Source organism: Hippichthys cyanospilos, chromosome 19 (assembly GCF_059441005.1).
Source record: "Hippichthys cyanospilos isolate Australia breed blue-spotted pipefish chromosome 19, RoL_Hcya_1.0, whole genome shotgun sequence".
Classification (NCBI taxonomy): domain Eukaryota; kingdom Metazoa; phylum Chordata; class Actinopteri; order Syngnathiformes; family Syngnathidae; genus Hippichthys; species Hippichthys cyanospilos.
In genome coordinates, this window is record NC_142387.1 from 11,734,830 (window position 1) to 11,758,836 (window position 24,007).

The window sequence follows — 24,007 nt, forward strand, 5'->3', positions numbered from 1 at the left end:
ATATATACTTGATACACGACGTAGAAATGCCATTCAAAGTCATGCGGGTATTTTAATAACACACCGGAATGTGTAACTACTAAAGTCAAAGATCGACTTATACGCAGGTTTTTGTCAAATTCACCCACATTTCATTAAAAATAGGGGGTTGACTTATACTCGAGATCGACTCAAATTAAAAAAATAATACGGTATGTACTGAATGTACCAAACTACCTACCTTTCCTACCAACCTATCCCCCTACCAAAAAATACAGTATGTATGCACCAACCTACCTACCTAAAAACAAATACAGTATGTATATGTACCAACCTACCTATCTACATAAAAATATACGATACGTATGTGTGTAAGAAAAAATAATTTAAAACGGTATGAATGTACCTAGCTAGCAACCAACCTACCTAAAAAAAAATTCTTTCTGTTTAAATGTATGTATGTACCTCCTGAAACAAATTACGGTACGTATGTATGTACCACCTTACCAACCTTTCCCATCTACCCAAAAATATACAGTATGTATGGACTTAGGCTACTTACCTAGCAACCTACCTAAATAAAAAATACGGTATGTACCTACCTAATAAAATAAGGTATGCAGTATATGAGTACATATTTATGTACCTTCCTACCTACATAAAAAATACGGTATGTATCTAGCTAGCAACCAATCTACCTAAAAAAAAATATACGGTATGTACCTAGCTACATACCTACCTAATAAAATAATGTATATATGTACTAACCTACCTCCCCACCTAAAAAATTATGGTATTTATGTGCTTACCTAACTCCTAACCAACTCAGATTAAAAAAAAAAAAAATACTATACATATTTATGTACCTTCCTACCTACATAAAAAATGCGGTATGTATCTACCTAGCAACCAATCTACCTAAAAAAAAAAAAATACGGTATGTACCTAACTACATACCTACCTAATAAAATAAGGTATATATGTACTAACCTACCTCCCCACCTAAAAAATTATGGTATTTATGTGCTTACCTAACTCCTAACCAACTCACAAAAAAAATACTGTACATATTTATGTACCTTCCTACCTACATAAAAAATACGGTATGTATCTACCTAGCTACCAATCTACCTAAAAAAAAACGGTATGTACCTACCTACATACCTACCTAATAAAATAAGGTATATACTGTGTACTAACCTACCTCCCCACCTAAAAAAATATGCCATTTATGTGCTTACCTAACTCCTAACCAACTCACAAAAAAAAATACATATTTATGTACCTTCCTACCTACATAAAAAATACGCTATGTATCTACCTAGCTACCAATCTACCTAAAAAAAAACGGTATGTACCTACCTACATACCTACCTAATAAAATAAGGTATATACTGTGTACTAACCTACCTCCCCACCTAAAAAAATATGCCATTTATGTGCTTACCTAACTCCTAACCAACTCACAAAAAAAAATACATATTTATGTACCTTCCTACCTACATAAAAAATACGGTATGTATCTACCTAGCTACCAATCTACCTACCTAAAAAACTTGTATGTATGTATGTACATACCTAAAAAAAATAACGCGCTATGTATACTTACTTATTTACAGTCTTTGTACTGTATGTGCTATATGTTTCCCATGTTTTATTTGGAATCCATATACTGTATCGGTATTTTCCTTTTGTAAGGGCCCACACCTGTTTTAACCGTCTGGACCTGCCGCCATATCCTTCGTACACCATGTTGTATGAGAAACTGTTGACGGCCGTGGAGGAAACCAGCACATTTGGTCTGGAGTGAGACCCCTAAATCACCCAACGAGGGCAAAAAAAAAAAGGGTCCCGTCGGAAGATTTCCCGGAAGGTATTCCTGGATTCCGTATTCCCGGATTCGGTGATTGTGCAGACTGACGTGGGTATACGTATGTCAAATGAATGTTACGCTACTGTGTATTCGTCTCAACTTTTGAGGGTCTTTGTGACGGGGAAGCGGCCGCTCTGACATCACGGCAGAGTTCCATTACGTGTAAAACGGTATCCATCATTAAACCAACATGCACGTACCCGGATGCTAATAGTAATGAATATAGCTTCGATATAAAAGCTAACTTAACGGTTGTCTTATTTAAAAAGCCACTTATTTCTGTTTTGTTTTTTAACGAATCCTTAGTTCCGTTACACAAAACATTTTTTTTTTTTTAAACGCTGTTTTAAGACCGCGTAAATATATACGGTATATGTCTTTATAAACGGGCGGCCTCATAAACTCGCGGTTTACATCCTCAGGTAGTTTATTGGACAGAACTACAAATGCGCAGAACGGCGCCGCTGGATACGCGCTAACGAAACGAGCGCCGAAGAAACAATCACTTCAGAAACTTGCTCGTTATTTGAAAGCCAAGAACAATGCAAGTTAACAATCAAATATTAACTATGTAACTTTAACGGTAAAAGTAGCAGGAAAGATTATTTATTCAGATCATTAGCACGTGAATTAAGAGTTAGGTAATATATTTAAAAAAATAAATAGTTTGGGAATTGAAGCCAGGAATACAAAAAGCATTTGAGGAAGTGTAATATTCCAAAAAAAGGTAAGGTACATTTTTGGGCAGGAAAAAAAAAAAATCTCTTAGCTAGTTACTAATTTCCAAAGTTTATGGAGCGATTATGTTGCAGATAGCAATTTTTTGCTACCACTTTTTTTGTACGGTTATTTCTACGGTATGGTATCGGGACTCAAGGGGTTTGCTTGAAGCTTTCCTCGAATGTTGAGTAAGTTCCTCGGCCTTCTTTTTGAAGCCTTTGCATATTGATATTTATGGATTTTCTATTATTAATGTAGCTCTCTAAACTTTATTATTAATCATGTTGATTTTGTTGTTGTTGTTTGATTTTTTTTGTTGTCACATCACAGTCAAGAGAAATGTTATTTATTATTGTGCGGCATGTAACAAGAAGTTGTCCTGTACTTTTTTTTTTTTTTTTTAATAAAGCTGCTGAACCCGCAAAACTCAAAAGCAACGTCTTGACATTAGACTCTTGCTGCTTTAAAGTCATTTATTGTTGGCTAGTCTTATACAATTTTGTACATAATATTCTCATTTATACAAGAATTCACATATTGACAAGTCCGATTTGAAGAAATGAAGCCACGGCAACCAAGGCAACATGCTGAGCAGATGCCAAGAAACTACCAAGAAAAAAAACGGACAAAATCGCCTATTTGACAGGAAATGAGAAGAATCCGAAATAAACAAAAACAAAATGCTGCTTCCTCGCAAAAAAATGCGCTCAAAATAAAAAAAATCTCCCACGCCTTGAATACAAACAGATCTGACAAAAAAAAAACGAAGAACATAAAAAAAAAAGCGCCGATATGTGACTTGATATGCGAGAAACATGATCCATATTCCCCGCTCTTAATTTGATAAAACAAGAGGGGGGGAAAAAAATATACATTTGTTCACATTTTCAGTCCGAGAGTTGAAGACATTCAAAGTCAGACGTCATCTCCGCGGCTCAAAAGCAGCCAATCAGATGCAGATTTAAGCGTGTACGAAAAAGTCATAGCCCCTTGAAATTTTTCGCCCTTTGTCATTGCAGCCCAAAAAAAAAAAAAAAAGTCATTTTATTTCAAGAGTAGACTTGCCACACAATCTTGACAGAAAAAGAAAAAAACTGTTCCCAAAACAACTGTTATCTGACTTCCTTTTCCTGGAGAAGGAAAAAGCTCATTATCTGTTCAATAAAATTCCTCCATTAAAACATGATGGTGGTGCTTTGCAGCTGCAGGGACCGGACGAAAGAAGATTAATGTAGTTACTAATTATATACGAAAATGTATAAGTACAACGGTACCTTGAGGTAGAAAACTAACTAGTTCTGGGATATTTTTCATGTAGTGATTTTTTTTTTCATACCTTGAGTCCAGTTTATATATATTTCATATCTTGAGGTACCTCAAACTATTAATTTTAACATTAAAAATACAAAAATGCCATTTCAATCAACTTTCAGGTGTTTCTAGAGGTTACAGCTTATTCTGAATCTGAAGAAAAAGCTTTAAGTGCATCAAAGTGCCTGAAACGAAAAAAATGTTAATCGTTAACTCTTTCAGTGCCATGGGCGAGAATTCTTGTCTTTTAAAATTGTCATAGCGATAATAAATAATAATATTCTCATCAAATATGGTTTTTTTATGGAAGGTAGCTGACACCCTTGACTAATGCTTATAAGCCAATAGTGCACTGTAGTGCTGAGACCATTGGATGGCAGTGTTTCCACACTTTCAACACAGCTGTCACCTACATGCAAGCGGAACTGAAGAATGGAAGTCAATCTTTCATGATACCATCTTTATTAAATAGACATAGCACACACACTGGCTTTCTACGGCTTTCCATTTCCGATAACAACGCTCGGCACTGAAAGAGTTAAACATTTTTGAGCAACTGAGCTCATTGACGCCGATTAAAAAAAATTTAAAATAATCTAGCACATTAACACGAATATCTTGAAATATTTTAACCTGAAGAAAAAGCTTTTTTTCTTGAATCATGATTTGATTTCGAAAAAGGTGGACAGCGATGAAAACGTTTTTAACTCCCAAATATTTTTGACGATGAGAGCACCACCCGGTGCTGTAGATGTGTAAGTGCCCTGCTCAAATAAAGGAGTGGTTTCAAAAATGACTCCAATCAGTACCCAGACCTAAACCCAATTGAGCATCCCAACATTCACCACCCAGCCTAACGAAACCGGAGAAGATCTGCAAGAAAGGATGGCAGAGAATCTCCACGTCCAGTTGTGAAAAACTAATACCGAGTGTGTCCGAATACTTATGATCATTTAATTTTTTGGTTTTTAATAACTTGTTTTTCTTGTCAAAATGATTTTTATTCCTTCAAATGGCTGCAGTGACACAGAGTGAAAAAAAATGAGGGGGTCTACTACTTTTTGTACCCAACGTAAAAAAAAAAAAAAATAGTGTATGTGCGTGGGTGAAGAGGGAGGGACAGTTGTGGCTTGCCTGAACGTCACAGGTGTTGCCAGTCAATGGCCACCAGTGATTGATTGGCCTCTTGAGCGTGACCTATGACCTCGGCGATGCCGTGCTGCCGCCACAGACGTTGGATCTTCCTGTAACGCTCCGTGCAAAGGTGGAGTGGATTTCCCCGCCTGCAACACGAATTCATTTGATTTGGTTTTTTGACGTATTTATTTCACCTTTTGTAGCCTTTTTATTTGTTTTGTTTTTTGTCTTCCATTTTTCTGTTCAACCCTGTAGACTGCAATTACATTTATTTATTTATGGTTTTAAATAGTTAAACTCAGAAAAAGCAAAAGGATGAAAAACAAACAAACAAAAAAAAACTAATTGAAGGCGAACAATTAATTTTTTTTATTCCGTATTTAATATTTTGGCCTTTTGTCTAATTTTATTAAAGTGTTTATTTTTTATTTTTAAATCTGATCGAATATTAATGTCTGACTGAGAAAAATTGTGAGAGCAGGAGTTAAAAAAATAAATGAGTAAATTTCATACATACATATATATAAAATAAATAAGAGCATATTTGATAAAAAAAAAATACTGTAAATAGAAATACAGATATAATGAATAAAAATAAGTGAAAAAAAAAAACATGGTCGTTTGTCATCTCCACACAAAAAAACAGCCTTACATGGTTGTCTTTTCAGGGGAAAAAAAACAAACACAACAAAAACCATACACCTGGCCCAGTAATTCTTTTTCCCAAAGTAACTCCTGAGATAAAAGAAGTTATATTTTTCTTAATTTTGTTACTTTTTGTTGCAACCCTGTTGTTTCGGTCCGCTCAAAAAAAAAAGACTTGTAGTTGCCTAAAAGAGCCATCGGATGGCAGCAAATCACTTTTTTTAACTCATCCTCCTCAGACCCAGCCTCTTTATTTGTGTCCACTGCTGTGTCCATTTTGTCTGAGTAAGACAGCAAATCTGACTGCATTTCCCCTAAACATATGAGACATCATCGGAAAGGCCAGGATGTCCTCATAGAGGACACTAGGACCTAATAGGATACAGACCAAAACCTAATGTCCATTATTCCATCAAATTACACTTAAAGGTTTTACTGTGTGCATTCTATTAATATTAATATTCTGCATTTATGTAGAAAGTAAAGTGAGAAAAAAAAAAAAAAAAAAAAAACTCAATGCTCACTTGAGGCCCTGATCCGTCTCGCCGTAGTCGTCCAGATACGGCGGCGGGTAGAAGCAGCCCTTTGTTTTCCCAGCCACGAACAACACCTGACTCTCTCTCACCCTGAAAAGAAAAACCCGGTTACGGGCCGTCGGAACGGAGCGGCCGAGATCCGGGCGGCACCTGAGGAAGAGTCCGAGGCCGGCGCCGCAGGTGAAAGTGTGGGCGGTGCAGGCGCCCACGTCCTCGCCGTCCACTTCCGTTTGGCAGCAGTAACTCTGCGAGCACAGCATGGCGCCGCAAACCAAACACAGGGTGGGGGCGCGGGACTTGTCTCCTCCCGAACGGGGACACCTGGACACGTCGGGACAAGTTGGGACGCTGCCGTTCGGCCGTCGGGCCGCGCGTGTACTGACGTAAAGCTGGACGCCTGGTTGATGAGGACGCTGTAATCTTCAGGGAGGTCGATGAGTCGGTTGGATTCTCTGGGGAACTTGATGACTCGGCCTTCTTGCAATTTGGGTCTGACGGACGAATGGCAACACCAGCTGCACGCACGCAAAAAGGTTCCCTGTTTTTACTGTTATTTTAGCTTGTTGCTGCAACTAACAATTATTTTAAAAACACACAAATCTGATGGATTTAAATTTCTGTTCGTTTATGCAAAAAAACGGACATATCAAATTGAGAGTCCAGAAAATGCAAATTGTGGCATAATTGCTGGAAATTTCAGACAATAAGCCGCAATTTTTTGTCATGATTTGAGCACTGGAGCCACTAGGGGGCAATCCACAGGTAAAACAAAAGTGTGTGTGTTCAAGGTGTTATTTTAAGAAAAAACTATTAAATAAAACTGAAAAGATGTAAATCAATGGCTTTGTTCAATATCTATATATCAATATCTATCTATCTATACTTATTTCAAGAAAATTTCACAAAAGTTAAGAAGCGCTACCTGTGTATTAGTGGCTCAAGCAGCATTTGGTGGCTCTGGTAGAGCTGCAGCAGATTGGAGGGTAGACTGAGGTAGCTACACAGTGCCTCCCACTGGTCGGCGCCTGTACCTGCAAGACGCGCACAAATATTTTTTTTTTTTTTAACCATCTGTTTATTGAGTTTTCACATAGGGAATAATAGCAACTAGTAAGTCTTAATATCGATGAAAGGTAATCAAACAGACAAATACAAAACCCCCTGATTGAAATAAAATAAAACAGTAAATAAAGATAAAAAGAATATATAATATCAATTATCTGAAAATAATGACTTGAGTTCCTCACTCATTTAGTAGCCAACACTTGAAAATTTTTGAAAATAAAAAAAAAAAAAAAGTACCTGGGAATAAATGTCTTTTAAAAAAGGTGAAGATAAGTCTTTGGAATTTAATGAGTTAATGACTTATTATTTTGATAAATATATTAAATAAATTATTTAATTTATTCTAAGTGCCCTGCTATTGGCTGTTGGGCAGTTCGTACAGCACCAATGGCTCATAATCCAGAAGACAGCGATGCAAAAAAATCACGTAATCTCATCGTTATTACCGAGCAGGTCACTTGGCGGCGCTGTTGAGTTTAGGTAGTGAAAGAAGAGTGCGGCGCATCGCAGGAAGGGCAAGACGCCGGCTTTTACGCAACGCCACAGCTGCCAGGGCGCCACCTCAGGTAAAACACTAAAAATACACATGGAGGAACACTTTCAGCTGCGGGCAAAATAATACCAGACCAAACAAAACAATCCAGATTCCCCTCAAGCAAAGAAAACCAAAATGGCGGCCGAATTGAGCAAGAGTGTGCAGCCGGCAGCTTCAACTTTTAAATCTTGACCTCACCTGCCCAGGTCGTTCTTCAGTATGTTATAAAGCTGACATGTAAGCTCCTCCTCCTCGGATCCCTTGTTGTCCTGCTCCATACACAACTCCTCTACAGACAGAAAGGCGGGGAAATAAGTCAACTCCAAGATAAAGCGGGATTTGAAAAAGGTCTTTTTGCGAGGCTGTGCGCTACCCATGTTTGAAGTGAGCAGAACCTGAACCAGGTGAGCGACGGCGACGAGGTGGAGGAGGTGGATGTGAGCCGAGTCCATGACGCGGCGTCCCGACTGGTCCAGACTGTGGACGGACGTGTGGGACAAGACGCTGTAAACCTACAAAGGGCGGAAATTTGAGTTTGGGTCATTACAGGATTTGGATCGCAAACGAAGCTAACAATCTTATCGTGCTATTAAGCAAAAACTACGACTTAAATTAATAAAATAATCATCTTAAAGTGTCAACAAATTTAATTTAGTGCTTTCTAATGCCGTGAGAGGAACAGTACTTTTGTTTTCAAACTAAGAGCAAATTAACTGGAACATGAATCAACGTTTTGCTGTGTTATAGTGTCTCCTTTGCGAAACATTGTATGGCTTTATTCTGTGAAGCTAAGAATGTGAGGATATGCGTTGTCATTCCTGATTATTGGAAAAAAATAAAAATGTCAAAAATCACTGTTCTACAATTGATGCAGAAAAACCCCTTGGTCTATAACTAAAGAGGATGGAACTCACCAAAAGGTGGAACATGTCAATATCCAGGATGCTGGGAGTGTTTTCTACCTGCGGGTCTGGAACCAGAGCTACAAAAGAGAGAGACATCCAAAAAGTTCATTCTTTGTCTTCAGTGAGAGACGTTGCATTGATGTCAGATGGGAGAAGGTGGGCGGACCTGCAAACAATCTGATGAAGTGCGTGTGGACCGCAGGCAATGAGACTGATGTCCAGCAGGTAGAAGCAAACCTGGTGATGGCGCTCAAGCATTCGTCCTGTAACAGTACAGACTGATTTAAATTGTGTTCCGAGAAAAGACGATTTTGAATTATTACTTTGAATAGGAAAAAAAAAAATTATGGACCAAGCCAATGATTTAAAAAAAAAACATTTTTTTTCTGCGTTTTTCAGCCACTAGATGGAGCTGCGCTAAAGGGAATGTCAACAAAACAATATAAGTCAGTCAAACTTTTAAATCAGAAATGACGAGAAACGAAAAAAGACGATTTTGAGTTATTACTTTGAATAGGAAAAAAAAAAAAAATATGGACCAAACCAATGATTAAAAAAAAAAACAACAATTTTTTTCCTGCGTTTTTCAGCCACTAGATGGAGCTGCGCTAAAGGGAATGTCAACAAAACAATATAAGTCAGTCAAACTTTTAAATCAGAAATTAAGAAAAACTTTTAAATCAGAAATTAAGAATAACGATGATTTATGGAAAATACCAACTGAAAAATGGGAAAAAGTACCTCTTGATTACATAAAAAACTGATTAGATCAACGCCAAAACCTTGCGTTTTGTTTTTTTTTTCCACCGTGTCCCCATTTACATTTCTTCACAATTGGAGCATAAATAGCATACCAAAATTTCAAACATTTTAAATAGTAAAAACCACATTCATAACTGAAGATTGGCAATTCTTTTATTTTTTTTTTCCCCAAAAATGATGATTTAGTGCACTGTCAGCGTTTGATCAAATTAAAGGCTTTTAGGTGCACCTACGGAATAAATGTTATTCCTTTGCTTTTTACCCGGTACTGATGACACACAACTGGCATTTGAAAAAAAAAACCAATGATTAAAAAACACCACTACTATTTTTTTTTTTAAAACAAACAAAAAAAAAACAATGATTAAAAAACACCACTACTTTTTTTTTTTAAAAAACAAACAGTAATGGATGCCTACTGCTATGTGTTCATTCTGAAAACTCCTCAGTTAAGTTCCAGGAACCCATTTGGACATCTGGACTGCAGCCTTCCATATTCAATTTGGCTTTAAGTGTTAAATATTTCTTGAGCCCACTGTGGCTGGCTGAATTTATGTAGTCTGCTAGGGCGAGATAAACCGCAGCCTTCAAAGGACTAAATTGGGTCATAAATGATCATTTAAGAGGTAGCGTTACCTGTCTGCAGGGTAAACTTCCAAATAAAGGCTTCTCCTCATCCATCAAGAGACGCTCTGGAAAGCAGATGCTTATTTGCAATGACACTGCGGGATGTGCACATTGGATCTGATTTATGGAGTGTGTGTGTGTGTGTACCTATCGCTTGGATGGTGTAGGCGCAAGTGGACCAACTGAGCACCGGGACTCTGTGGTCCTGCTCATTAGGATTGGCTTTCAGTCCCACCTTGTAGGTTGACATACTGAACGTGGTGATCATCTCGGTGATGCTGCTGGAGAAGGGGTTGCTAATGGAAGGAATGCGATTGGGAATGACATTAAAAGCTGTTCGCGCTATAACGGGAGATGGCGTGACATCGATCAGACTGATTGCGAACTCACAGTGGCGTGAAATCAAGTCTGAATCCGTCAGGGACTGGAGGTTCCACCTCGTCTTCTGCTGTATCTGAGAAAGAAACAGAACGTAATTGACTACACTTGACGTGACTCAAGAACTCTCCAAGACTGGACTGACCACCTGAAGGCTTTCGATGGGCATAGCGCAGCGCTGCTATCTGCTCCTTGGTGGTCTTCAACCAAACAGACAGACTGGGGTGATCGACACTGAAAGACAAATGGAAAAATGCAGATAAGAATCAAAATAATCTGTACAGCTGTTGGATGAAACTAAAAAGGTTCAATGGTAAATCTCTCATCAATTTTCTCATGCACACTATCATGTATCACAGTGGTTATGGGGATACGTAAATGTGTAAAAGGGGCTTTTGCAGTATGCTTTCTTTTCAAATGAAGAGCAAATGAATTGGAACATGAAGCAACCTACTTCTAAATTGCGTTTCCTTTTCAAATCATTGCACGCCATTATTTTGTGATGGTTTAAAGAAATACACATCATTAGCAATGCAATTTTTTGGCAGATGAGAATGAAATAAAACAGATGAAAATGTGTAACACACACCATCGGTTTGGCGTTTGTATATGCGGCAGCAGAGGGATGACGGTGTTGCTAAGACACTCGCACAGAGGACAAAGGAACTCTCCGTTCTCCACATCGTAGCTGGTGTGACCTCGCAAACGCTGTTGCCGTCTCTGCTCCTTCAACTGCACCGCCTCGAAATACCTAAACAAAAATGGCTGTCGTAACTATTTCGGTCCATTGAGAATGCTGTCTTCATTAATTGGACATGGGGTCAAGCCTCTCTCTCACCTTTGCCAGCAGGCGGCATGCATGATGTGTCCACAACTGGTGGTGTGAATGCCCATGGACAGGTCGGGATGAATAAACAAAGGGTCAAGTTGTTCTAAAAAAACACAATAAATAAATAAATAAACCGCGAACTGATCTGAGTCCTTCTTGATAAAAGACTGCCGAGTCAAGCACACCTGCTTTGGGCAAAGCTTGGCAGCGTTTTTTGGACAAGACGGTTGACCTCTGAACAAAAGCCGCCAACACCATCGCGCTGCCGTGACATTTGACCTCCTGCTCCTCCTGACACAGGATGCAGGTGACCGGCTGGCGCCGCTCAGCTCCTTTGGTCACCCTTGCGGGGCCGACGCACACCTGAGAGACGCAGGGGGGCTCCGAACTGGAGGGGCTGCAAAAGGTAAAGAGACAAAGGTAAAATTTCACCCAGGCTTACTTATTTTACTTACTTGCTTAACTTAGTTAGTTAGTTAGTTAAGAGATAGAGAAAACCAAAGCACAGGAAAAAAAAAAAAAGTCTTACCATGCCCCAAACAAAGGGCATGGCTCAAGTCTGGAAAAAAAATCCCCAAAAATGCAAAAACAAAGAAATATCACCACAAAATCTCAAGACGTATATGTAAGCGGGGAGGAGAAAGGCGGTGAACCTGTGCTCAGCGTCGGCAGAAGTGGACGCCTCGAACTCTTCGAGGCTCTGCTGGAACAGTTCTTTGTTCTCATTGATGAAATGTTTTTGCATCTCAGACATCTGAGCCATGATTTTCTCCCTCCGTAGCCGCGCCATCTCAGCTTTTCTCTTCCTCTCCGCCTTGTCTTTGTCTCGTATCGTCTGCGGAAAGATCGCAAACACACCCATGAAATATCAGGAGGGTTGTAATGGATAAAACCGTTTTGCGACTGACCTCTTCCGGTCCTTGTCCTTGGCTGATGGTTACGGTGGAGGTTGAGGAGGACCGTTCTCGAATGGTTTTGATGTTTGCCACCATCTGCACACAAAAAAACATGTTAACCTATTCCTTACCGTTGCTGACTACAAACACCAAACACTGAGCGGTTATTTCACATTTCAAACAACATATTGTACCTTTAGGATCCAGGTGATCATATCTTTGTGGACCTCTAGGTGAGGAGCATTCTGGAGACTTTCTAGCAAAGCGAGAACACTTCCTGAAGTACTAGGAGCATCACCTGGACCTACATATACAAACATATTCCATTTCATGCATGCAAATGAGAAAACCGGTACGCGTATGGCTGTACTGACGTGTGATTTTGGCGGTATAGTTGAAGGTGACCTCCTCCTCGCCGTTGCTGTTTTCCAGCTGTTGCTGCTCTTCCAGCAGAGCCATGCCTACCAAATGGAGCACCTAAAAAGTCACCGCGCAAGCACATAGACATCATTAGTTCCTCAGGTTTTTAAGTTGATTAAATTCACACGTACTTGACTTATGGATCTTAAATTTGTATTTTGAATTTGACGATGAAAAGCATCTCACCCTCTGCAACATGGACTCTGTCCATCCTCCTCCCCGGGGCTCCATAGCCCACTGGAGTACTGCGCCCTCCACAGCCAGCAGCACATCACACTGCAAAAGGTTCACCAGGCTAGCGAACAAAGGGCATAAGGCCGGGGGAACTGGTGGGGCAAGGACTGCGTGGCACAAAAACGTAGATTTGAAAAACTTCAATTTGAAGTATGTGCAGTGACTATTAAGAAAAACAGGCAATATTTAAATGTCTCAGATTTTCCATGAACATCGCCATTGATTTTACTGATAGTTTAAGGCAGCGGTTCTCAAATGTGAAGGCACTTGTGAGATTTTAGCAGAGTTTCTGCTTTCCTTTCCAAATTAAAAGCAAATTAATTGGAACATGAAATTGCACATTTCAAAACCGTTAACAACCTTCGGTCTAGGGTTTCCCCAATTGATAGCATCGGTTAGTGTTTTTCTTGTTCGTTTTCACCTGGGTTCTCCTCACTTTGCCTCCTCAACTTTCTCTGAGCTTCTTCCGCCTGCACACACATTACACAGTGACGTCAAACCAATGTAGTATAAACAGCCGATCGCATGAAAGCTATTTGTGTACCTTGGACTGATCAGCTCTGCTGTAGTGATAGAAGTAAAGGTTGAAGTGCTTGCTCCACTCGGGACGAAGTTCGTAGAGACCACGGCCTGTCACGCCCGGCTTCCTGTAAAGTCAGATGGTTTTTAGCCTTTCATTTTCACCGGCGTGCCGTTGGAAATTAAATGACACAAACGCTAACTTGAACGAAGCAACGCTGTCAATGACACGCTCTAAGCCAGTCTCCTTGTTTCCCTGGAGAAAAAAAACATTCAAATTGTAAACCTTGATAAAGGGGTGAAAAAGAGACAAATGTCTTACATTCTCTGGCAAAGCTTTCACCAGCTCACTATGAGCCATAGGTCTGATTGACAACTGGTGGATGATCTCCCTTCGGACCTCGTCAAACGGCTCCACCTGGCCGACGCCTGCTACGTAGCGTTCACCTGACCAACATAACAATTCACATCAGACCCAATTTTCAAACGCTATTCTAACAAACAAGCATGACGGAAATTCAGAATTCAGACATATACCAATCAGGGTGATGATTAAGTGCAGCATCTCTTCGATTAAGGTATTGTTTTGCTGGACCAAATCCTGGTTAACAGGTGGAGAAAAGCAGGAAACGGGTAAGCGATTAATAGTAAAAAAAAAAATAGGGGGTGTGTCAGAGTGACCAATCCCATAAATAACCTTATTGGTCGGTCTGTATCTCTTTCTGCAGTCTGCGAACCGAAAAATATGGAAAAGTTCAAAACGATTAAGGAGGATCATCAGGAAGTGGTTCGGATCCATCATGGAGGCCCCTGCCTGTGAAAACAGAAAAATAAATAAATACATAAATAAAATAATCATCCGACCGGCATAATTGTTTTGTACCTGTAACATGATAATATCTTTGTCAAACATCTCCACTCTGCACTTGACATTGTGGTAATAATAAATCTGCAACAGAGAACATCATTGTTTAATTTGAATGCAAAAACAATCGCAAAAATACAGTATAGACAGAAATTCAGTTTCACCTGGTTTATAAGTGAGAAGCCGTTCCTTCTCCACATTCCCGCCAGCACTTGAGCACACAGTACCAGGCACCGCAGGGGGAGTTCAATCAGAAGTGGGGGGCTGAGTTCTCCCTGCAGGCAAAAAGACACTTAAAGCAGAGGTCTCCAACCAACGGTCCGCGGACCAGTACCCGTCCGTGGATCCAATTGCACCGGGCCGCATTGGCCGCGCTCCAAATCATGAATTATTTCCGTTTTATGCATTATCCGAGTCTGAAAGATATTTTACTTTGAAAAATCTTTTATTTTGAAAACTGGCCAGATAGATCCGACGGATAGATTCGTTTCGGTCAATTGAGCGCCAAAATTTCACTCACATAAAAGTAAAACGAGTAAGAAAAAGACATCTATGGGAAGGGTAAAAAGCACATTCAAGAGACAGGTGACGAGCCTGCGACTTCGAAAAAAAAAAAAAAAAAGCTTTTAACAGGCAATACCAGGGCTCCTACTTGAAATAATGATTACTCTCGGTAAGGACGTCGAGCGCTACTTCCCAGCCAAAAAGGACCCGCAAACTAACAAGGAAACGATCTAGCATGGAGAAGAGCTTGCAAATAACAGCAGCCTTAAAAGCACGTTTGAGACTCCCGACATCCCATCTGTGCGTCTGTGGTGCTAAAAACGTTGGAGACCTCCGACCTAAAGATCTTAAGACAGAGCAAAATGGTTACCAACCAATGGGAGTTGTTCTGGGTGCCTAGCTGCAACTCCGGTCCTGCTAAGGAGAACATGGAGACCTGGAAGGATGGTGCATGCAAATGACATTATTCATGTCAAACCAGCAATGGTAAAATCTGATCCATTTAGGAGAAAACGTTTCCAAGTCTCACTGTGCGCGCTTACCTGCAAGTAGTCTGCAGACGGGCAGGTGGATGGACACTTTGTCCTGAGAAACCTGGTAAAGAAACGTCTCCACACAGTGACCAGCCAGACTCAAGCTTATTGGCTGTTCACCGTCCGGAAGGCTGCTGTGACACTGGCTGACTGCGCTCAAACATTTCCTGTAGGCCTCGATCAGCACTCGCTCCTGGTGCGCCATGAAGAAAAAAAAAAAAAAATCATTTGGGATCATGTGACAAGAAGGCCAAAATTATATCTCACATCAGTGGAGCACCAATCCTGAATCATGGATATGATATGTGTTAATTTCATCTGTAGGGTGAAGGCCGCCTCCCACTCAGGTTCCATCTCGATGTGTTGGCCCACTTGCCGAACTACTGGGTCCATTCCCTGAAAGATGGAGAATCGATGAGGTTTTGCTTTCTGGGGCGCGCGTCTACACGGTTGCCATCACGATTACCTGCATGCACTTAAGGAGCTCCAGAAAAGCATCCAGACCTTCTAGAAACTTCTCTCTGAGCTCATCGCTCCATTCTGAGGGTCTACTGATTAAGACGTACCTGGATGGGCAGACAATCATCTCTTCATCCATCGTTAGCGCATAAAGAAAAAAACATTTTTAGGATATTGTTACTTGAGGTCTCCAATGAGGCTCTGGACTCGTCCAAATTTGAAGGCCTGCTGGGCGGTGTAGCGGTCAAACTGAAAGCGCCCCTGAAGATCTCGGTGACGGAGATGGTCCACAAACGTCCTGATGATGGTGGTCATCAGGTTCTCTTTCACCATCAGCATCCGGGCCTGAAATACAACACACGGAGGCTCTTGTTAAAATATTTAGTATCGTTTTGATCATTGCAGAACTTGAGGTAACTTAAGAATGCTATTTACTTGTTTACATTATGACTGAACTTTTCACTCGCACTCTAAAAACATTTTAATATGTTTTTATTTTTAGATGAGTCCAGAAATTCAATAATGGCAAACTATTTACATTTTCTCAATTTTTTTGAGTTGGGCTTGAGGAGAATCTAAAATAGGTGGTGGTAGGTGATGACCCTGAAGCTCTCTAAAGATTTTGAAACAATTTTATTGAGAAATTAAAAAAAGTAAATTGTCTAAAATCAATGAGAGCAAAAAATTAACATGATGCAAATTTGACAAGTGGTTCAATAAATGACTATCAGCTCCAAATATCGGTCATCAGCCTCCTTATCTATTAATAAATCGGTAATCGATCTTATCTCTAAAATGAATTAACCCAAAAAGTTGGATCGATGCCTTGGATCATCATATTAAATTATTGCCAGTTCAGGCCATAAATGTTTGGACCATAACTGGTTTCTTTTTGGCTCCGTTGTTTTTCGAGCAAATGATACGAAACAATTGCTTAGCAGATAACTTCAGTCTTCGCTAATATCTAATCATCTTAAGTTTCATATCTGAATGAGCCGTTTTGAACAAGCAAAGCGAAATATTTTTCTTCACCTTCTCTAGACACCACAGAGAGGATATTCCGCGTTCATAACTCCCCGATGAAGCGATATGGTGTGGGCGCAAACTCCAACTCACCATTGATGGCACGGTGAACAGCTGCACAGACAGTGAGGTCACTGATACCACCCTCTCATGGTCATCTTCCATGAAATCCGTCTGGAGGCGTCTGTAGTTCTAAAACGGTGACAACGTTTGTTTTTTAGGCAGGCGTGAACTTCCAAGCAAGTTTGCTTTCCCTAATCACAAAGAGTCAAGATACAATATCAATAAGCGCTACCTTAGCAAATTGGATGGCAAAGACTTTTTTGTACTTGAGGTCCATGAGGAGGCTGTTCATCAATAGCTGGTGGTAGATGTTCCTAGCGCCTTCACAGGGAGGGGGAAAAATAATAATTATTTGGGGGAGATCCATGAAAATGTTATTTCCAAATTCTCCCTGAGAAAATGTTTACTATGAATATAAAAAAACAAAAAGACCTTTCCACATCTTTGAGTCGTTGAGCATTAGGCGGTCAACAAGTGATGATTTTTCTCCTTCTGGACCTTCTTCGAGTCCCACCTGACACAAGATCCTCCGCAAGCCATCTGGAACACAAAAAGGATTTTTTTTGGAACGTCCAACAGGCGTGAAAAAACGTGAACTGTTCAAATGAAGACATACCTGAGTACTGAATGATTTGTCCTAACCAACTCAGAGCTTTGAGAGCGAAACACTGATGGGCCACCACGGACGAGTGCATCACCTGAACTCTGAGAGGCTTCGACTGGCGACTGGTGTTCCTCTGTAGACAAAATCATCAAATATTGATTGTCAGTTAAGAATGCGTGATACAAATACAACTGTCAACTAAGATTGTATTTTATTTGATTTGATTTTTTTACAAATCTAGAGATTTGGACAATTTTAGGTTCTCTAAGAGATGACCGAAAATCATAATTAATTTAGCGCCTCCAAAAATGAGGAAAACAGAAAGCAAATGAAAAATTCGAGAAACTTACCACAATGACGGTCTTAGCTTGTTCACAAAACTGAAAGTCTCCATATCGGACGGACTTCCTGCCCTGTAAATAAACACAAAATATATTTTAGCAACAATCGTGATGATAATCCCCCAAATATTGGACGCACCTAATATAAGGTTTTGTGGTTAAATTCTGGTATTTTCTACGTTACCATGTAAAAGATGCTCCAACACTTTGGCAACAATGTAAAAACTATAGCAAAACAGAATAAATCACATCTATCAAAAGTCTTCTTATTTTCTTGTGTCCATATCCATAAATTATATATTTGTTGCACGTAAAGTTAAGTGTGTGTCAGGTTTCCCACACTGTGAGCGATCAGTGAATGCAACGGCAATGTAACGTGCTCCAAGCGGTTGTTTTTCTTTTTCCACGTGATGCGGCTGGAGTTCATTTTACCATAAATACGTTTCACGTCAATTATGATTGTGTGTACGCCAAAAGCCCACAATTAATAAACGAGTCGAACGGAATTTCTTTCTGTGTGCTCGAACCCGTGCACTCTTCACTGAATAAGGTGGAGACATCATAATTTTTTCATGACCCTCTCCGTTTGAGTAATATTCCTCTGTGTGAACAAAGACGGACTCGGGCGGTGGTTCGGCCTGCTCGCTTCTTTTATTGAAAATAATACTGCAACAACCTCAGGCGACACAAGCTGTTGTTAGCTGCACTTTCTGCTAACTTTCTGCCTGATGTCCGCCCTTTAGTTTGTCCCGTTACGGTAATTATTCTAAGAAAGACTACAGGCCGATAAAAATGCATATCTGTGTGTCAAAACTCTGCTTATGTTGCTAACAGTTCGATCTTCATTGAATTGTTTCGAATAATAAATGCTTTAAGTTACCATTCATAGGACGCACCCATACTTTTGGCCTTCGCGCTCATGAAAAAAGTGTGTGTCATATTTGGGGAATTATGGTATTCAGCCAATAAAGCTATCAGGTAAACGAAAGCGATACTGACGTCTCTGTCCACGGTGGTGGCGAAGCTGACGGCTTCTTTCTGGCTGCAGTTGACGGCCTTCTGCAGGGTGTAGATGACCTGTTCGTAGGTGTGGACTTCGTCGTTGAAGAGCATGCAGTAGTAGTTGTCTCCTCTTTCACTGCGGAAAGACGGGCACACGCCATGTTTGAAATGGGATGACATAAGTGCCCCAGGCGCTCCAGGCAAGATACGTACGGCGACTCGAGGCCTGCGGGAGGCTGATCCTCTTGTGTCCATGTAAGCATATCCACTGCGTACTTGAGGATGATGGAAAAAATACTGTAGCTGCGGACAACCATGTCAGGTGGGAGTTGGGCTGCAGGGTCCTGCAGGGGTACATAGAGATGCTAAATACTTCCAGGTGATTCAATATTTGGAACAGGTTCTTATTGTTTTTTTTTTTAAGTTAAGACGGCATGTTGAATAATGCGGTGCATGTCGTGAAGCTTTTAGAAAATAATAGCTCACACACCTCCTCTGAGTCTTTGTTGGTGGTCGGTGTATGTTTGTGGCAGTAAGGACCCTTCTTCCAGGCTTCAGTGTCTCCGCAGTCACAAACCCCCCCGCCACCGGACGTGGTCATCTGAACGCGCACACACACATATATATACATGAGGCAGGTGCGTCACCTGCAGGAGACAAGCAGCTGTCGGTTCCTGGGTGCGTGTCGTGAGCAATGTTGGGCTTTGTGCAGGTGACGGGTTGAACTTTAACCTTAAGATGTCTTAATAAGATCTTCAGTAAGCTTCAATTGAAATGTGAGAAAAAGACAGTTTTTTTAGTTGTTCAAACCGCACATGATTTGGTCACACATTTTCTCGAGGAGCTCCACCATAACCATATTTGCTAAAGTTCAGTTATCTCAATTTGGGGAGAGTAATTTCATATGACAAAGTTAGATGCGATTCTAACATTAAATCTAAATCTCATCTCATGACCCCTGTCCCCGAGTGTTATTCACGCGTCATTGATTGGCAGGAAGTGAGTCAGCATAGTCAACATGCGCCTGAGCAGACCAGGAAAACAGGAAAGTGCAGCACGACCTACTGACACATATACTTGTCACACCTAAAGGTTACGGTATCGTATCAACGGATCAACAGTATCAGCGGGATGCTGGGCGCCATGTGTCACATCTAGCAGCTGCTAAGGCTGAAACACCTGTCCAATTTGCAGAAACCTTCAAGCAGCTTTCTGTTCAGTGTTTCGTGAAAATACGGAGTTATCCATGGCAACTGAGTGATTATTTGCGATGTTTGATATCCAGTAAAATTGTGTCACTAACAACAATGTGAATAAAACTTAACAAAAAAAGCCATACAATGTTTTGCAAAGGGGTCACAGTAAAATAATAAGTTACTCCATGTTCTAATAAATTTGCTCTTAATTTGAAAAGATAAATGCTGTGCTCCTGTCACGGCATTAAAAAGCATTTATTTAGATTTGCAGATACCCGCAAAAACCATATTAAAATCCCTTATCACCGATCAAGTACTTTAATGTACTCCTGGGGGACACGTACTGCCATTTCAGGACCATCTCCACGAATAAGACATTGAAGAGGATTATTAAGGGCAACGAGGGCAGCTTTAAACTAAGTCTTACACATAAAACATTTTTTTCCACACTAGTGCCGCTTTTGGAATAAAAATAGGAGACACAACCTTACATCTAAATAACTGTGGTGGGTTACTGAGGACAAAACAAAATCGTATGAAGACAAGACCTTAAGCTGGATGTCAAATAACAGATTTGCACGCTGTCTAGATTCTTTCGTGTCATTTCCTGAGTCTTGTGTACTCACTCTGTATCGATGATCTTTATGAACGCTGCCCAGGAAACACTGCATGCACAGAACACAGGTGGGGTCAGCTGCACAGTCCCTGGAGTACACAGACATAAAAAGAAAATGTTACCAGAAAAAATGTTTTCTATTAGGAACAATTCTATATAGAAGACCGCCTTCTTGATAAAAAAAAAAAAACAATAACAAAGAATATAAATAAATAAATAATTCATGTTACTCACTGACTGCAATTGAGAAACCCAAAACTCTAGTTTTAATGGGCTGGCAGTGAACAACTTAACTCTCAGCATTATTGTTAATACAATTTACTGTTACTGTAAACCACAGTGCACCGAGAAGTTGGTAGGCGGACAGTTTGATTGTTCAACAAGGAATTGTCACACGGGTGATGTGAAAACGCAGCTCAATCATGCCAGGTTGAGGCATGTCAAGAATGCTTGTGCGTCAGTACATTGTTCGCGGCGAGATGCTGTTACCTTGAACGCCACTCAATTAATGTAAGAAGTTAAATACCATAGAGGCGTGCTAGATAAACAATTAAAAACGAAAGTGTGGGCTACACGATTATATCCAAAATAACTGTCACAATTATTTTGTCAATATTATGATCGCGGTTATTCATCATGTTTGGTAAAATGAGTCTATTTTTTTGCCATTTTGTTAAACAAGCAGTATATAAACAAGGCTTGATACTTAAATAATAATAATAAACTAAACTAAATAAAGTAAATAATAGCTAAGACAAATTCACTCAGGACATGGCAAAAACTTGGCACACAGGGCAACACAGCCGAGTGCAAACCAAGGAAAAAATTGATGCCTACTTAGAACCAAGCACATTATTTACTTTTAAGCAAATTTTAATCAATTAGAAGTCAAAATGTCATTTTCAGTCACTGAATTTATTCCAATTTGGGGGATTTTTCAAAATGGGTCTCAATTGACAGCTAGCACTGTGTATATTAGGAATCAGGTGAGGAACTCAACGCCACTTCACAATGGTAAATAATATATTAGGGTGATTCAAAGGCAGAGGCTTTTGGCATGCAAACATGTGGGAAACATCACCACCTAAACGCTTTTAAGGCGGATTTGAAAGCTGAAATATCGGGAGGTCGGCATTTTCAGTTAGTCCTAACCTTGCGTTTGCCCCCTGGTGGCTTGATGACAAAGTGCTTGATTTGACATGTATATTTCGAGATCGCGATTGAAATTCGCAGAATTGTGCAGCCCTGGTTCCACGTGTATGTGTTTGATCCCTGGAGCAACTTGTATGTTTCTTACCTGCAGGAATAGGTGGGCTCTCCAACCTTGAAGACGTGTCCGCAAAGTGGCGAGGGCTGATTGTTCTCCTGCAGCTGAGGGAGACCTGTAGCCGGATCCTCACCCAAGAGGAGCCATTCCAAAGGAGCCAGCAGGAGAAGCTGACATGCCAGATCTTCCCTCTGCTCCTCTCTCTGCTCCTCCCGACTACTGCAGCCGCTGGGCCCCAAGCAAAGAATTCTGGGGACATATTCGGCCAAGTGACGGTAGATTCCCACTTGGAGATTTGACTCGGCCAGCCACCGCTGAAAAATGAAATTGACATTTTTTAAGGGTGCGTACGAGAAAACACGTACAGCAATAATTCATAATACTTTGGGTTTTCAGTACGAGTGATGTACACCCCCCCCCCCACACACACACACACACACACACCTAAAGAAAAGTGGATTAAAAAAAAACATTCCACTGTACAACTGAAAACAAAGAAAATAAAAACACTGGAAGACTTAGCTTAATGCTAACACATCCGCTCTTATTTATGGTCTTTATGCATTATAATTGAATTATCGGACACATTTTTTTTGTCTTTATGAGACAAAATGGACATACTGTGGACACAAATGGGCCTCAGGTGGATGTAATACATTCAAATAAAAGTAAACATCACAAGTGTGACTGAATAATTGTGCTCTACTGAGCATATTTACTTTCCTAGTGAGACAATTATAAACTCGTTAAACAATAAAAAATATAAATAGGTGCTAGTTTTAACATGTACAAATTGTAGGAGTGTTTTCAAACAATCAAGCCAATCTCAGGAGCTGTGAGATCAATATATCGTTGATTTTAGTGTTAAATAAGTAAACGTTATCCTTTGCTGCCTAACATTGTTTTGAACAAAGAATTTGAAGTTCTGTTTTGCATTTAGCTGATGATTTCGTTTTTTGACAAAAACAGTCAAAACAAATTATAGTGAGGCCTTATATGACATTTTTACTCATCACTATATGAAAATTAAGCGTACTATTCTGTGCCATACTGCAGGTCCAGTATTTCCGATCTAAAAGGAGACTAAGTCTACAGAGCAGAGATTAATCAGATCTGCCAGTCTTCGTTTGTGTCACCCGTTGGGACTCTGACATAAGTCCCACACAATATGGCCCACAAAGAGCTGCCAGTTCATTCTTCGTGACACAATATAAAATGTTTTGTCCACTTCTACATCATTGATTTGAAATGGCTGTCAGAATTAGGTTCGCACTTATCTAATATATTCATTATTCTTATACTTTGTTTATTTTCTGTTTATACTATTTACGGTCAGGGTCTAAAAATGACAAAAGCTACATGTGCATCCCGTTTGTTAACAAAAATAGTGCATGTAAATAAAAAAATACAGTGTTAACAAAAATAGAGCATGTAAATACAAAAAATACAGTGCGTAGACAGAGAACAGAAATAGTCGAAATGTGTTGAATTGCGATGTTTTAAACGGTCCGGAAGTGAATGCTTTATCGACAGTTTGTGTTCACGTTAAACGTCGATGTTGTCACCGACGGGCTGTTTTTGACAGGCTTCAACTCACATCCAGATGTTGTATACTTCGACACTACGAGAAGCTAATATTAGCATTAGCTTTCAATGATCGGCAAAATAATCCCGTAAACAACAGTTAAAATGGGTCAAACAGTTCGGGGTGACGTGACAGCGTAAGAGATGAGTGTCACGGAAGCTGGCAGATAATTAAAGCGCTTACCGACGCGGTGTCCTTGGCGGAGAAATTCAAAAATTCCGAACATAAATCGGACATTACTGTTCTTCTGTCGGGTTCTGCCTCCGCCATCTTTCCTCCCACAGCTCTGTGGCGAAGAGGAAGAACCCGGAAGCGGAAACATTTTGAAACGAGGAGGGGGAGCCAAATCGCCGAAAGCGGAACTCGCTGAGGGGAAAGGCGAAGACGCCGGCGGCCATCTTACGTTGCCATCTGTCGTCTCGCTTAGATATATTGATTTCTACTGCGTTTTCACGTTATTTTCTACCTTTACAACAAAAACGCCCTAAAAGGACATTAGGTATACAAATAATTTTTAGGATTTATGAAGACAGCAAACCCCCTTTTTGCAAGGGGATAAGGACGAAACACTGCTGGTA

At 40.2% G+C, this 24,007-nt stretch overlaps 2 protein-coding genes across 4 annotated transcripts in view; one reads left to right on the top strand and one right to left on the bottom strand.

Annotated features, from left to right (window-relative positions):
* Positions 1-3,005, top strand: part of hecw1a (HECT, C2 and WW domain containing E3 ubiquitin protein ligase 1a) — a 36,986-nt gene extending 33,981 nt beyond the window's left edge. For all 3 annotated transcript variants that reach the window (XM_088442001.1, XM_088442003.1, XM_088442002.1), the window contains one exon: positions 1,678-3,005. In XM_088442001.1, coding sequence (XP_088298127.1) covers positions 1,678-1,789 — 112 coding nt within the window. In that variant the 3' untranslated portion in view covers positions 1,790-3,005. The remainder of the gene's footprint in view (positions 1-1,677) is intronic.
* A 22-nt stretch (positions 3,006-3,027) lies between these two features.
* Positions 3,028-23,714, bottom strand: ubr2 (ubiquitin protein ligase E3 component n-recognin 2). Its single transcript, XM_088442004.1, has 46 exons — positions 23,613-23,714; positions 21,875-22,158; positions 20,588-20,666; positions 19,256-19,366; positions 18,979-19,109; positions 18,763-18,901; positions 17,773-17,835; positions 17,435-17,555; positions 17,251-17,358; positions 17,051-17,139; positions 16,849-16,947; positions 15,914-16,077; positions 15,740-15,839; positions 15,541-15,669; positions 15,283-15,466; positions 15,115-15,176; positions 14,401-14,511; positions 14,255-14,320; positions 14,069-14,185; positions 13,909-13,972; positions 13,694-13,818; positions 13,575-13,627; positions 13,397-13,499; positions 13,274-13,322; positions 12,805-12,959; positions 12,573-12,675; positions 12,393-12,502; positions 12,211-12,294; positions 11,956-12,137; positions 11,488-11,699; positions 11,312-11,405; positions 11,063-11,224; positions 10,622-10,707; positions 10,486-10,549; positions 10,243-10,391; positions 10,105-10,160; positions 8,873-8,969; positions 8,716-8,783; positions 8,175-8,313; positions 8,000-8,090; positions 7,713-7,840; positions 7,124-7,232; positions 6,585-6,716; positions 6,352-6,522; positions 6,190-6,291; positions 3,028-5,166 (listed from the first exon to the last, which is right to left on the bottom strand). Exons 1-46 carry the CDS (start codon positions 23,697-23,699, stop codon positions 5,025-5,027), a joined length of 5,274 nt encoding a protein of 1,757 aa, XP_088298130.1. The 5' UTR covers positions 23,700-23,714; the 3' UTR covers positions 3,028-5,024.
* Between the last annotated feature and the right edge of the window lie 293 nt (positions 23,715-24,007).